This window comes from Kogia breviceps, chromosome 7 (assembly GCF_026419965.1).
Source record: "Kogia breviceps isolate mKogBre1 chromosome 7, mKogBre1 haplotype 1, whole genome shotgun sequence".
NCBI lineage: Eukaryota > Metazoa > Chordata > Mammalia > Artiodactyla > Physeteridae > Kogia > Kogia breviceps.
In genome coordinates, this window is record NC_081316.1 from 99,849,559 (window position 1) to 99,862,460 (window position 12,902).

The 12,902-nt window shown below is 36.6% G+C and overlaps 1 protein-coding gene across 12 annotated transcripts in view; it reads right to left on the minus strand.

The window, feature by feature from the left end:
• The window catches only part of ARHGAP20 (Rho GTPase activating protein 20), a 140,842-nt gene that overhangs the window by 115,057 nt on the left and 12,883 nt on the right, over nt 1–12,902 (minus strand). For all 12 annotated transcript variants that reach the window (XM_067038908.1, XM_059069455.2, XM_067038911.1 and 9 more), the window contains exon 2: nt 8,015–8,097. In XM_067038908.1, the coding sequence (XP_066895009.1) occupies nt 8,015–8,094 (80 nt within the window). In that variant the 5' untranslated portion in view covers nt 8,095–8,097. The remainder of the gene's footprint in view (nt 1–8,014; nt 8,098–12,902) is intronic.

Below are 12,902 nucleotides of genomic sequence, written 5' to 3' on the forward strand. Positions count from 1 at the left end.
TACTACACCAGGAACAGATGTATTTGATCATTTTTAAAGAATACGAAAAGTAGTTTGAAGAGAATAAAGTGATATGTGGGCCTGGGAAACCTTTTGTTTAACAAAGGAATGAATTCCATTTTGGTAAGAATTTGCCACTTTACAAAGCAATTGCCGCCATCTCTTTCCTTTACATCTGATTTTTACTTTGGAAAATGTTCCTTGCAAGGAAAGAAGGGACTCTGTAGACTGCTGGTAATCTTCGTGTATTAAATTTCTACTTGGTGGTCTGCTCATCACACACCTTGAATCATCTACAGGTCCTAAAACCTCAGAACACATTGTCCAAAACTGTAGGAATAGGCTTACAGCCAACTGGCATGTAATACAAGGCAGCGCAATGAATAGTATTGTTTATTTTTTTTTTTAATAGTGTTTTTTTCTTTAAAAAAAACCTGAATACAGGTTTTTATCTAAGGTAATATAACAGTATAGTTTATTGTAATTTTGAAAAGGTTTTTTTTTTTTGCGGTACGCGGGCCTCTCACTGCTGTGGTCTTTCCTGTCGTGGAGCACAGGATCTGGACGCGCAGGCTCAGCGGCCATGGCTCACGGGCCCAGCCGCTCCGCGGCATGTGGGATCTTCCCGGACCGGGGCACGAACCTGCGTCCCCTGCATTGGCAGGCAGACTCTCAACCACTGCGCCACCAGGGAAGCCCTGAAAAGGTCTTAAAGATTTTTTTAAATTCCTCTAAAATTTAAAATTTTATTTAAAAGGTTTATATCAAAAACTTGTATCTAGGTACAGAAGGTTTATAGAATTCCAAAGGAAAGTCTAGTAACTTCCCTTTTAAATTGACTTTTCCTTTAAATTCTATCAAACAGTTACCATAACTATCTTAGAGTCTCAGCATGAGGGTGGCCTTTGTGAGATCATTCAGTTATTTCAATGACCATATCGGTCAAGTTTACACTTATCACAGGTAGAAGCAGGTTTTCATTCTCTTATGAAAGTAGATTTGACCACAGTCCTCAGTAAACTACTCCAGAGTATAAATGTTCTCCTTGCATTTGAAAGTATGGCAAGTTATCATCCACTTTAGACTAATTAGATGTTAGATGCTAACATGACAGAGAAAAAGGAAATGGAATGATGAGGAATTTGCAGAACACTATCTGGGACATTCTGAGTAGGACGATGTTAGCATGTAGATGAGTGAGTGCGTGCGTGCTTGTGTGTGTGTGTGTGTGTGTGTGTGTGTGTGTGTGTGTGTGTGTGTGTGTGTGTGTGTGTGTGTATGTGTAGAGTCATACATAACAGGAGTGAACTGACCAAAAGAAAGAAGTCAGTTAGCAAACAGCTGCTTTCCTAGTCTTGAATGGCTTCTGCTTTGGCTCTCTCACCCTAGTATCCTTACTCCAAGCTAGCTAATTCTATATGTGTCTCATCTGGATTCATACCTTTGGCACATATGACGCTCCTGGAGCCCCTTCATCTCAAGTGGCCAAGCAAAGCAGGTCAATCCTCCATGTCTCAAGCCCTTATTTCCCAGAATCATCCTAGGTATACTTTGAACTTTTGCCTAGGGAGACCTCAAGAATTGTCAGGGTCTACCAGGAATAAATCCCAAATATTCTGAGCTAATCTTGCTTCAGGCCAGGCCTAGAAATATAGTTATCTTACTAAAATGAATTTAATACTAGAGTCTAGCTGGCTTCCAGATTGCATCTTTCATCTTTTAAAATTTTCCATCTATTATGGTCCTCAAAGAGTCTCTTTACCAGGATAATATGAACTTCTATTTCTTTATTAATGCTTCTACGACTACTACTACTACTACTGCTACTACTACTACTACTACTATTACCACTACAACAACAACACAGCCTTCAACTATAAAAGCACTGATTATGTGCTAGAGACTACATTAAAAGCTTTACATATATAATAACCATTTAGTCTTTCTTACAACCTTATGAGGTAGGGTTTATTATTATCCCTGGTTTAAAACCTACCCAAGATCACATGACTGGTAAGGGGCAGTATTGGGATTCAAACCTGGCAGTTTGGCTCCAGAATCCATGCTCTTAGATATTATATCATATTCCTTTTATTTATGTAATGCAAAGAATATTCCATCAAGATCAGAGATCTGGATTTCCATTCCTATCTCTAATGTTAATCAATTGTGTGACCTAGGGCAAGTCTTTGACTCAATTTCTACTATATAATGAGCCAGGCTCAATGATTCGTTTCTAGTCATACAATGCTGTGATAATAAAGTAGGTGCTTTTCATTAACAAATGGTACTGGATAATTCAGGAGGTTTAAAGCTTGAAAATGAAATATATCTAAGGGAAGGAAAGAGGCAACTAATAATACTAAGTCAATCTTTTAAACATCTTCACTTATTTTCTCATTTCATATTCTATGAAAGCATTAGATTCATATTTTACAGAGGAAGACCCTGAGACTCAGAGATTAGGTAATTTATCTGAGGTCACACAGAAAATCAGGATGGAGAGCCAGCATTTGAATGCAGCCAAAGCCCAAGCACTTCCTGCTGCACCACACTTCCTTGGCATTGCCTTTCTCTCCTCTCAGCAGCAATAAGCAGAGATTGAAAACGTAATATATGTAAAGTACCTACTACAAAGTCTTTCAAGCAGCACACACACAATAAATTGATTTGGAGGTAAGGATGGAGATGGGTGAATACTAACTTGAAAGTGCTAACACTGTGCTAACTTAAAACTAAAGTGGGTATATTTTTGTGTATTTTTCTACAAGGTGGGCTGAATACCACATCAAAACAAGTGAATTTCTGGAAGAAAAGTTTGTATGACTTGAATTTATCCTTAAGTAAACGATGAAGAAGTACCACAAGAATGCCACTATATGTGGCATTTACAGACCACATACATGAGTTCTTGTGGTATTCTGCTGCATGAAATAACTTCCTAACAATAACTCAGAATCATTTTGTAAAAGTAATCTTCCTTTTTCCCTAGCCAGAATCTCACAAATAATATGAATGAAAAAGGAAGGTCTTTTATGTATTGGCTACTCAAAGGAGGGCAGGAGAATCAGCAACTACTGTGCTAACTTATTAAATTCCTATTGTAGTTTGGAAATGGAGTCACTTGCTCATTCACCGATTCATCCAACAAATAATAATTGAACACCAGATATTATTTATAAGGCATTATTTTATTAACAAATGTCAGGGACATTAAAGGGAACATGACATAAACTGTAATGCCAGTGCAGTGGGATGAGTGCTGTGGTTCAAGATATACAAGGTTCTATAGGAGCACAAATGTTATTTACAAAGGCCTAGAGGAGTTCCTGAAGGAAGTGACATTTGAGACAATGCTAGACAGTATACTGTGTTTAGGAAACTGCAAGTAATTAAGAATGATTTAGAATTCAGAGTAAGTGTAGGAAGTATTGAATTTCAACAAATCATAATTATATAGCTATAGAACTAGAAGTAGAAGGGTTTAACAAATAATAACTTCAATACTCTTATTTTACTTTTAAGGAAACTAAGCCCTCTAATACAGGTGCCCAGAGTCTTACCAGGAGGATGGCTACTGCATGAGGTGAGGTCATCCTTAAACACAGAACTGAACACTATTGTGTTTGAGAGTAAAAACAGCTGAGTACAGCCATGTTGGAAAACCACTAACCTTCTTAGTGTGAAAGATACGTTTCATCTGCTATACCAGCTAACATAATAATTACTTAGAGGAATCACCTCCAGCTGATCAATAGTGTCCAGATAACCCCCCCAAAGGTTAAAATCTCTAAGTTGCCCCTTCCTTATGAACTCGATGGGTTGAACAAAGAATTTGGGAGATAAAACTGTGTTTAACACACAAACACATTTAAGTCACTGCTTAACCTATTTCCTCCTCTTTTAAACCTAGCTCTTGTTAATTAAATTCAATAAAAATTGAGATGCAACAGCTGTTAAAGGAAAGGATTCCATTAAATCCTCTGTGGATGTTTGCTAAACTTTGGACAAAAGCTTTAACACTACAAGTCATTAATTACTAAAAAACACCTTAACTAGGGGATAACAGTAGAAATAACGTTCTACTGCAAAGCCAAAATCAAATATAGGTTTAACTCAAGAAATATGAAATGCTATGATGGCTTTGTTTAACTCAAGAAATATGCAATGCTAATAAATAAAACACCCAATTTCTTTGCTGTCTGTCCACACACTGTGTACAGATCTTTTATAGGTTAGCTCCCATGATATTACATGCAAAGAGATAGTAAAGATTCTTTTTAGGTACTTGAGTTTTGTTGCATAAAGTTCTACTTCAAATAGGTGTGCACAGCTTAGACTTCAGAAATCTTCCTTGTTTCCTGGGTATAAATTATGGAAAAGCAAAATTCAAATTATGAAAATTTGAGTTATTTTTAACAACTTTGAAAAAAGAAGTGATTTACTTTATAAAACAATTCACTACAAAGCTTCTTTAAAATAGCAAGTTCATTAACTGATAGATGTAACTTTTAACTTTTTAACTTTTTAAAAAAAACTGCAAGACTTGAAAATGCAAAGAACTAATTTATCTATATTAAAATGAGAATTTAAACATTACAGAAAGCAAATAAAAATTCTAATCACAGGGCTTCCCTGGTGGCGCAGTGGTTGAGAGTCAGCCTGCCGATGCAGGGGACACGGGTTCGTGCCCCGGTCCAGGAAGATGCCACATGCCGCGCAGCGGCTGGGCCCGTGAGCCATGGCCGCTGAGCCTGTGCGTCCGGAGCCTGTGCTCCACAACGGGAGAGGCCACAACAGTGAGAGGCCACAAAAAAAAAAAAAAAAAAAAATTCTAATCACACTTGCATAGACAAGGTTTACAAGGACATACAAATGATTAACCATGGTTACCCTTGGGGATGGAGAGGGGGACTTTGCTTTTGGTTTTATAATGTCCACACTGTTTTATAAGAAATATATATTATAATTCTGTACTTCCTTAAAATTTTGGTTCAGTATTCCCTTTTTAAAAGCATTCTTTTATGAAAGGATTCTTTTGTAGCCAGTCATAGTGGTTCTCTACCAAGAGTGTATCAGAATCAACTATGAAGAGTTTCTGAAAAATATGTAGATGCCTGGGTCCCCCTGCAGAATACTGACTTTAAAAGATTCAGAAACCACCAGACTAGATGATCTTTAAGGTTCATTCCAATCCTGAGATTACACTACTTACAAATATTTTGTACACATTCAACACCCAATAGCTTTTTTTTGGTATACACATTAACCACCCAATACTACATAGCATAAAAGCATTATTTCTAAAAGATAGGTGAAAGTCCTATTCCCCTGCCCTATGCACTCACACTACTGACCTGGAGAAACTCACAGGAAATAAACTGAAGATTAAAACATCTATCTTCAACTTAAATATACTTTTTTCCTTTTTTATTTTGCCAAAAACCCATCATATTTCCCTATTTCTGAGGCAGGAATTTGGGAAACTGACTCTAATGTAAGCACCAATTATTGCAGAGGTGATGGGGAGGCAGGAGTGGGGAAGGACATGGTTGTAAATTATCATATTGGTTCTCTAACTCAACCCCAGTAAGTCAGGTAGGTGTTAGCTTTTTCCCTAACCTGGCACTTAATCTCTATCAGTCATTCTCAATCCTAGATCCAATGTCCCTTTTTTATATACAGGACAAATGCATATACATTTATTCCAATTCCTCCTTTTCTGTCCTGAAACAAAATTCACAGATATTTAACAGAATTTCAAAAGTGTCAATAAAATACCCGGATAGTAATATAAAGGGAAATGAAAGTAATTAATAATAAATTATGTATTTCAATATGTATATGCTCATTCATGACTATATTAAAAGACACTGAAGTAGTCAGATGCTTACACCTACTTATAATGAATATATTTAGATTTAAGATAAGTAGGATGATAAGAAACTACTCCATGCTACAAGTACGAGAAAATGAAGTAAAGCCAAGTGATTTTCTGAAATGATTCCAAACAATACGAAGTGCAATTGTCTCTTGGTATGCAAGGTAGCTACATTTCTGGAAACTTTAGTGCTTATTAAATTTACATAAAAGAATATAAAATACTTTGTATATAAAACATAGTTATAGGGCTTCCCTGGTGGCGCAGTGGTTGAGAGTCTGCCTCCCGATGCAGGAGACACGGGTTCGTGCCCCAGTCCGGGAAGATCCCACATGCTGCGGAGCGGCTGGGCCCGTGAGCCATGGCCGCTGAGCCTGCGCGTCCGGAGCCTGTGCTCCGCAACGGGAGAGGCCACAACAGTGAGAGGCCCAAGTACAGCAAAAAACAAAAAAACAGCAAAAAAAACATAGTTATAGGCACAGATAATTATATAAAGTTTTTTTCCCCCTCTTCACAAGTATTCCATACATGGGATATTCAAAAACTATGCAGGAGCCACAAAACTGTTGTTTAGGATGTCCTGTGCATTATGTGATGTCTAGTATCTCTGGCGACTGCCCCCTAAATCATTTTGCTTCACAAAATTCCAAAATGCCCCCTGGAGGTTAGTACCACCCTGTTGAGAACCAATGGTCTATATGAACTTTCAGTGCCTACATGCATACTGTTGTAAATCCTCATCCTGGGTTAGCGGGTAAGTGGGCCACTATTTGATCCCTGATATGGGGCTAAAGCTTCTCTGATATAAATAAGGGCTACTTTTAATTAACAAGCTTAACACATGTTCATCCCAGGAACTTCCAATAAAAAAATTTTACCTAAAACTGTTTACCTGTTTTTTAAAAAGTGAATAATAAAGCTATTTTTACATATACAGTAGAATTAAAGACAATTCTGCCTCCTCTGTCTACCTCCCCTAAAAAATAATTTCTCCTGAGTTTTCTAGGTAATCAAGGTCAAACTATGAAGATATAACCATTCTTTTCTTATCCACATGAATGCAAAGATATACTAATGTAAAAACAATCTAAGTCATTTATATATGGCACTGAAGTATATTACTGTATTATTCATTTGGCAGAAGAATATCTTCCTAATTAAATTTTGATGAGGCATCTATTAAAAGTAATTTACATTTTCTGATCAACCCAGTGACTAAAGCTTGTGTCATTTGTGGGCAGCTGGGGGAGCTGCCTGATTCTGAGAACTTGCTGAGTACTAAGAGGGGAGGGACTTAAGTATTTTGAAAGTTTCACTCTTTGGGGTTTGGCTATATAATTTATTTTGGACACTGAAAAAAAATTCCATGTCTTCACATAGATTTTATGTTAAATTAGCACACCATTCATAGAAATATCAGATATACCCTTACTTTTAAAAAAGTGATAAGGACTTCACTTTACATGAAAGGATTCACATATTAGAGGAAAATCATCACAGGTTTCCTTTGATAAAATGCCTCTGAGTTAAAATGCCATTAAAAATTATTGAATAAATTAATGATTGAATAGCCATTCAATTTCTAAGTATTATGAAAGACTCTCTTAAGATGTCCACAGCCTGTTTTTCCACTTTAAATTTCACTAATTAATCTAACCAATAATGCCTAAAAGAAATCAACACTCAATTTTTTAATAATCTTAATCTGGCTATCTTTCTTCATATCTAAAATTGGTAAAAACTTGCCTTTTACCCATACACAGGCATCACCTTATGATAAAAAGTAAGCAAAAGTTTGTGCACAACCAAACATGTATAGTGGTTAAAATAACTTATCTTTAGTATACTGATTTCTAAATGTTTCCATAAATAAACCTTAACAATGTGTGGAACATGCATGTTTGTGTACCATGTGATGTAAGATTCACTTCTGAATCAGTTTTAAAGCAATTGATCACCAGCTCTTAAAAGGCTTTAAGTTTTACATAAAGAATAGGCCTTACTAAATAAACTCAGAAGTCATATTTTCTATTATTTAACAGAGAATTCTGGTCTTGATAAAAAGCAAACAAACGCCACAGGTAAAAGAAATGAAACACATACCAAATGTGTAATACAAAGCTTTTCACTTACTTGGTACTAGGTCGTTTTTGCAGGGCTTTATCCAGGATAAGAGATGGAGCACTCCTCCTCCTTTCTGCTAGTGTTTTCATTTTCTGTAGAGGAAAAAAGATCACAATGAAGAACACATGGCTTGTAAAGCAAGTAAATGCCAATTTTCAATCCAACTCAGCAAGATTTGTATTGCCTATCCTTACCTATCAAGGAGTTTGCAATCTTATTCTGGAAATAAATAATAACATCTAAACTAAGATAGTAAGTGTCAAAAAGTGGTACAGGCAGTAAGTATTTTTTATGGTCAGAGAACAAGGTGGTTAAATGGTGACTAGAGTATTTGGGAAAACAGCTCATAACCATTATCATCAACTGCAGCTTTACTGCTTATTATGTGCCAGGCACTATGCCAAAGGCAGGACTGGATTATCTAATTTATACTCTAAAATGTCATCAGAGTAGGTTCTACTAGATCTATTTCATTGGTAGGATAGGCCCCAAACTGGGCTTCAGAGACAGACAGAATTTGAAGAGATCAAGTAAACGGAGAAGATAAGTAGCTAAAGCACAAGATGGAGGCTAGATTTCTTACATATTTAATAGACATTTAAATTTAAATATTTACACATTGGGGAATCTGTTTTTCCAAGGAGATTTTTTTTTTTTTTTGCTGTAACTTAAAAAACAAAAAAGAATTTCTTTTTCTTTTCTAAGTGGTATATAAATATAGGATTAATTGGATAATTCAGGTACTCTGTTCTACAGGACCTAAAATTTGTGGTGAGGTTTTATTCAACTTGAATTAACCCGATAATTACTCTCTAAATTTTCATTCTTACAGATTTATCACCTCTAGATAGAGGCAGAGGAACTGCCACTGGATATAAATGTGAAAATTTACAATACAGTCACAAATAGCCATGAGTGAAGTTCAGGCTATGTCACCAAAGCATTCTTCCTGCTCTACCCTCTCACCCTTTCCTATCCAGAAGTCTCACCCACTGCCTGAGGGCCTAAGCCAGCCATGCTTGGGACTGGATGCTGCTCTAAAAAAACACACATAAAACCAAGTGGCTCAGTATCAGTATCTCATTACATGATTCATAAAGGAACTGCTTCTTAATAAAACCTAGATCATCCTAAGGAAGAGAAGAAAAATTATCTAGTGAGAAGGATACTAGACTTCTTTGCACAATTCGCACAATTCTTTTCCCCCAATTTCACCATGCCCCCATGGATCTCTCCCGTTATTGTTGTCAGCAGTGCCATGGCCTCAGTGTTGCTGCTCCCTCCATTAATCTTTTGGTTCACACGTGAAAACTAAATGCCCAGACCTCCTCAGTATACCTCAGACAGCAACAGAAAAAATTATGTAAAACATTAATAAAGAACAGGAAACAAATGGGTAAGAAATATAGAACACCATACTTCTCAATCAGGAGTTATTAACCATGAATCAGTTTCAGGGCAGGTTAAATTGTATAAAATTTTTTACATGATAGTATTTGGTGCCTTCCTTCTGAAGAGAAAGCCCACAGTTTTCATCAGATTCCCAGAAGAATCTGTAATCCCTTCGAACTCCAGTGATTTTGATACACTACTTTATATATTATAGCTTGTAAGCCCTATCCTACTGTTTCCCATTAGTCACATCTCCTGGGGACCCAACTCTCAGGAATCTAACATCCTGAGGCCAGTGTGAATGTAGAGGTTGCAAGGTGAAGGGAAATCTAGGAGACAAGTATTTGTATTGCAAAGTCCAGAGGCCTGTTCCCATATGAAGAGTCTCAATTCTGGAAGATTAGGTTGATTTTACTTAGAAAGGTGGCAGTTTGTTCCTATGCAGATTTTCTGCAGGATTCTGTTTCACCTTCAGGTCCCGGTTTGATTTCTACTCCTTATCCTGAATCCCTTTACTCAGGATCTATTTACTATGCTTTGAACTTTGAAATGCGCCCAATCCTTTAAGCTTGACCTGGGCCCCTTACCCTCGATCCGTTTGGACCTTGAGGGTCTGCCTTGCCTACCTGAGCAGGGACCACATTCCTGGACCTATCTCAGCAGTCTTACTTCTGCTGCTCCTAATACTCTGACACTACTCTCAGCAGATCCAAGTGCCTAAACAAGATCTTCATTAACATATGATTTCTAATTCCGAGCTCCTTGGCTTTCGGGTTTACAAAGAATTTGGAAAGGATTCAAAAGACAGCCATAAAAATGATTTAAAAATGTGGAAAAAAAGAAAGAGCCCTAAGACAAGTTAAAATGATCTTAAATTCTTCATTTGGAAACAGTAAATCTCCAAAGTAATACAGTTATAATACAGAGGATAGCAAGGGTCTTCCAAAGATAAGGTGAAAAGAAATGCAGCTATACTATAGACTGAGAATCCAGGTTAATCCCTTAAGATATTTATAAAAGCTGTGAATGAAATTATGAACATAACTTCAAGGGGTTCAGAAACCCCCCATGGATTCTTGAGGGATCCATGGAATCCAAATTTGAAACCTTCCTATACAAGGAATCTTTCTGAGAGTGACATCTGTTAAACATGAGAATGGATAATCAAAGAAGAGTGACAAATTTTCTTCTGTAAAGGTTCTTTTAAAATAGTAGTTTTTCATGGAGACCTAATGTAGAGTACCATTTGTATATATTTGTATATAGTAATTAGATTGTGTTTTCTTAGTTATAAAATTGGCAGATGGGCCTCCCTGGTAGCGCAGTGGTTGAGAGTCCACCTGACGATGCAGGGGACACGGGTTCGTGCCCCGGTCCAGGAAGATCCCACATGCCGTGGAGCAGCTGGGCCCGTGGGCCATGGCCGCTGAGCCTGCGTGTCCGGAGCCTGTGCTCTACAATGGGAGAGGCCACAACAGAGAGAGGCCCGCATATCACAAAAAAAAAAAAAAAAAAAAAAAATTGGCAGATGTGTGCGAAGTCAAATGCTGAGTGTATCTACGTCATCTAGTAGACTCATATTCAGAGAATGCAATCAGACTACAGGCAAAATATTATTTTTATTTGAGGTCCTATTGTGTGTACTGAGACTTACTCTACTACTAATGAGACATGCAGCCTAAGGCAATTCAGACACCCCTCTGGGCCTTCATTTCTGTATCTAGAAAATGAGAAAATTTGGACTACATAGTCTCTTAGGTTCCTTCTACTTCTGATATTCTCATGTTAACTGTCTACCAAAGATTCACCGTGGATATGCTAGAAAATAAACATTATATACAAAATGAATTTAGAATTCATAGGATTCATTTCTCTTGTAAGTAATAAAAAGTCTTAAGAGTTATCAATATAAGGGGAGCCTAGGTATTAATTCATTCAAAATTCATATCTCTTTCTTTTGCTCAAAAGTATAGCAAAACAAAGAACCAATGGTGACTTCAAAAAAATTCACGTATCTATCAAAGAATCTGTTCTCAGGCAATAAAGACTTGGATTTTCTTTTTGTTTATAACAACTGTGTGAAATACAATACATGGAAATAGAAGGAGACTATTGATTCCTTTCTAAATGTACAATACTACAAACTTGTCAGGACAGACTGAGGCTATACTTATATTGTACCAGCACCAACAAATTTCCCAGGTGTTCAGTGACAGGGAAAACTATGATCGTTTGCCTCACAGGAAACAGAAAATAGGTTTAAAACAGTGTAGGTTTCTTTGTTAGCTTAAAAATCATAATCCACAGTGTGGTTTTTCAGAATGCCCAAGTGCTTGATGTCTATATTGAGATTACCTCATAAACATTGGATGCCATCCTGAAACTGAGTAATTTTTTAAAAGTAATCTTCTAAATTGACAAACTAAACATTAGGGGAAAAAACTGCATTAATCTTTTAGAAATGACTTTCTTGACTTTGTCCCATTTGCCAAGGTTTAAGCACTAAAGAGAAATTAGATGTTTGGTTTTCTAAGCTGTCTCCTCTGCAGCTATATTCAGTATCAGAGGCGAAAAAGCTATTCTGCCAAAGAGTAAATGAATGGAGATCATAAGTAAAGATGAGACCCAAATGCCTATACTTCATTTTTCTTTCATGTTTCAATAATAACACAAAACTGTAGCAACTTTACCAGCTAACCTGCAAGGTGCTTTCCACTTCAATTCTTTTTTTAATCAGTTGTATGAACTAAATGTTGAATTCTCTGTGTTCCTAACTTGCTTCACAGCTATGCCTCAGTTATAGCATTTCAGATTATATTATAATTATCTTTCTGCCCCTTTCTAGAGAGCAAGGACTACATCTTATTTCCAAACTTTCTCCCGTCTTTCAACAACTATTGAAATTCTACTCTGTAGCAGACCTATCTTTGCATTCCTAGAGCCTAGTACAATACCTGGTACAAACTATATACTCAACAGATGAAGGTTTTAAGTGAATTTAAAAATCCACTCATCATCCACATCTACACTACTGCGCCCAAACACACACACAGAAACATAAACAAACTTACTTAAAGGGGTTCTGCTGGAATGCTGTCACTAAGGAAATATAAGCATTTGTTATGGAGCTGGATGGTAGAATCATACTTGTACATTGCAAACTACATCTTTTGACATAGTGTTGACATTTACATTACCACTGAGTTTCATGGTAAACATTTGTCTGATGATTCTTTTAACTTGTTGGCAAGTTAATTCCTTGCCAACAAATGGTGCTGGGACAAGTGGATATCCACATGCAAAAGAATGAATTTGGACTCCTATCTCACACCATATACAAAAATTAACTCAAAATGGATCAACGATCTAAAAGAGCTGAAACTATAAAAATTTTAGAAGAAAACACAGGCATAAATATCTGTGGATTAGGCAATGGTTTCTTAGATATGACCAAAAGCACAAACAACAACAAAAAAAAAACACAGATAAATTGGACATCATCAAG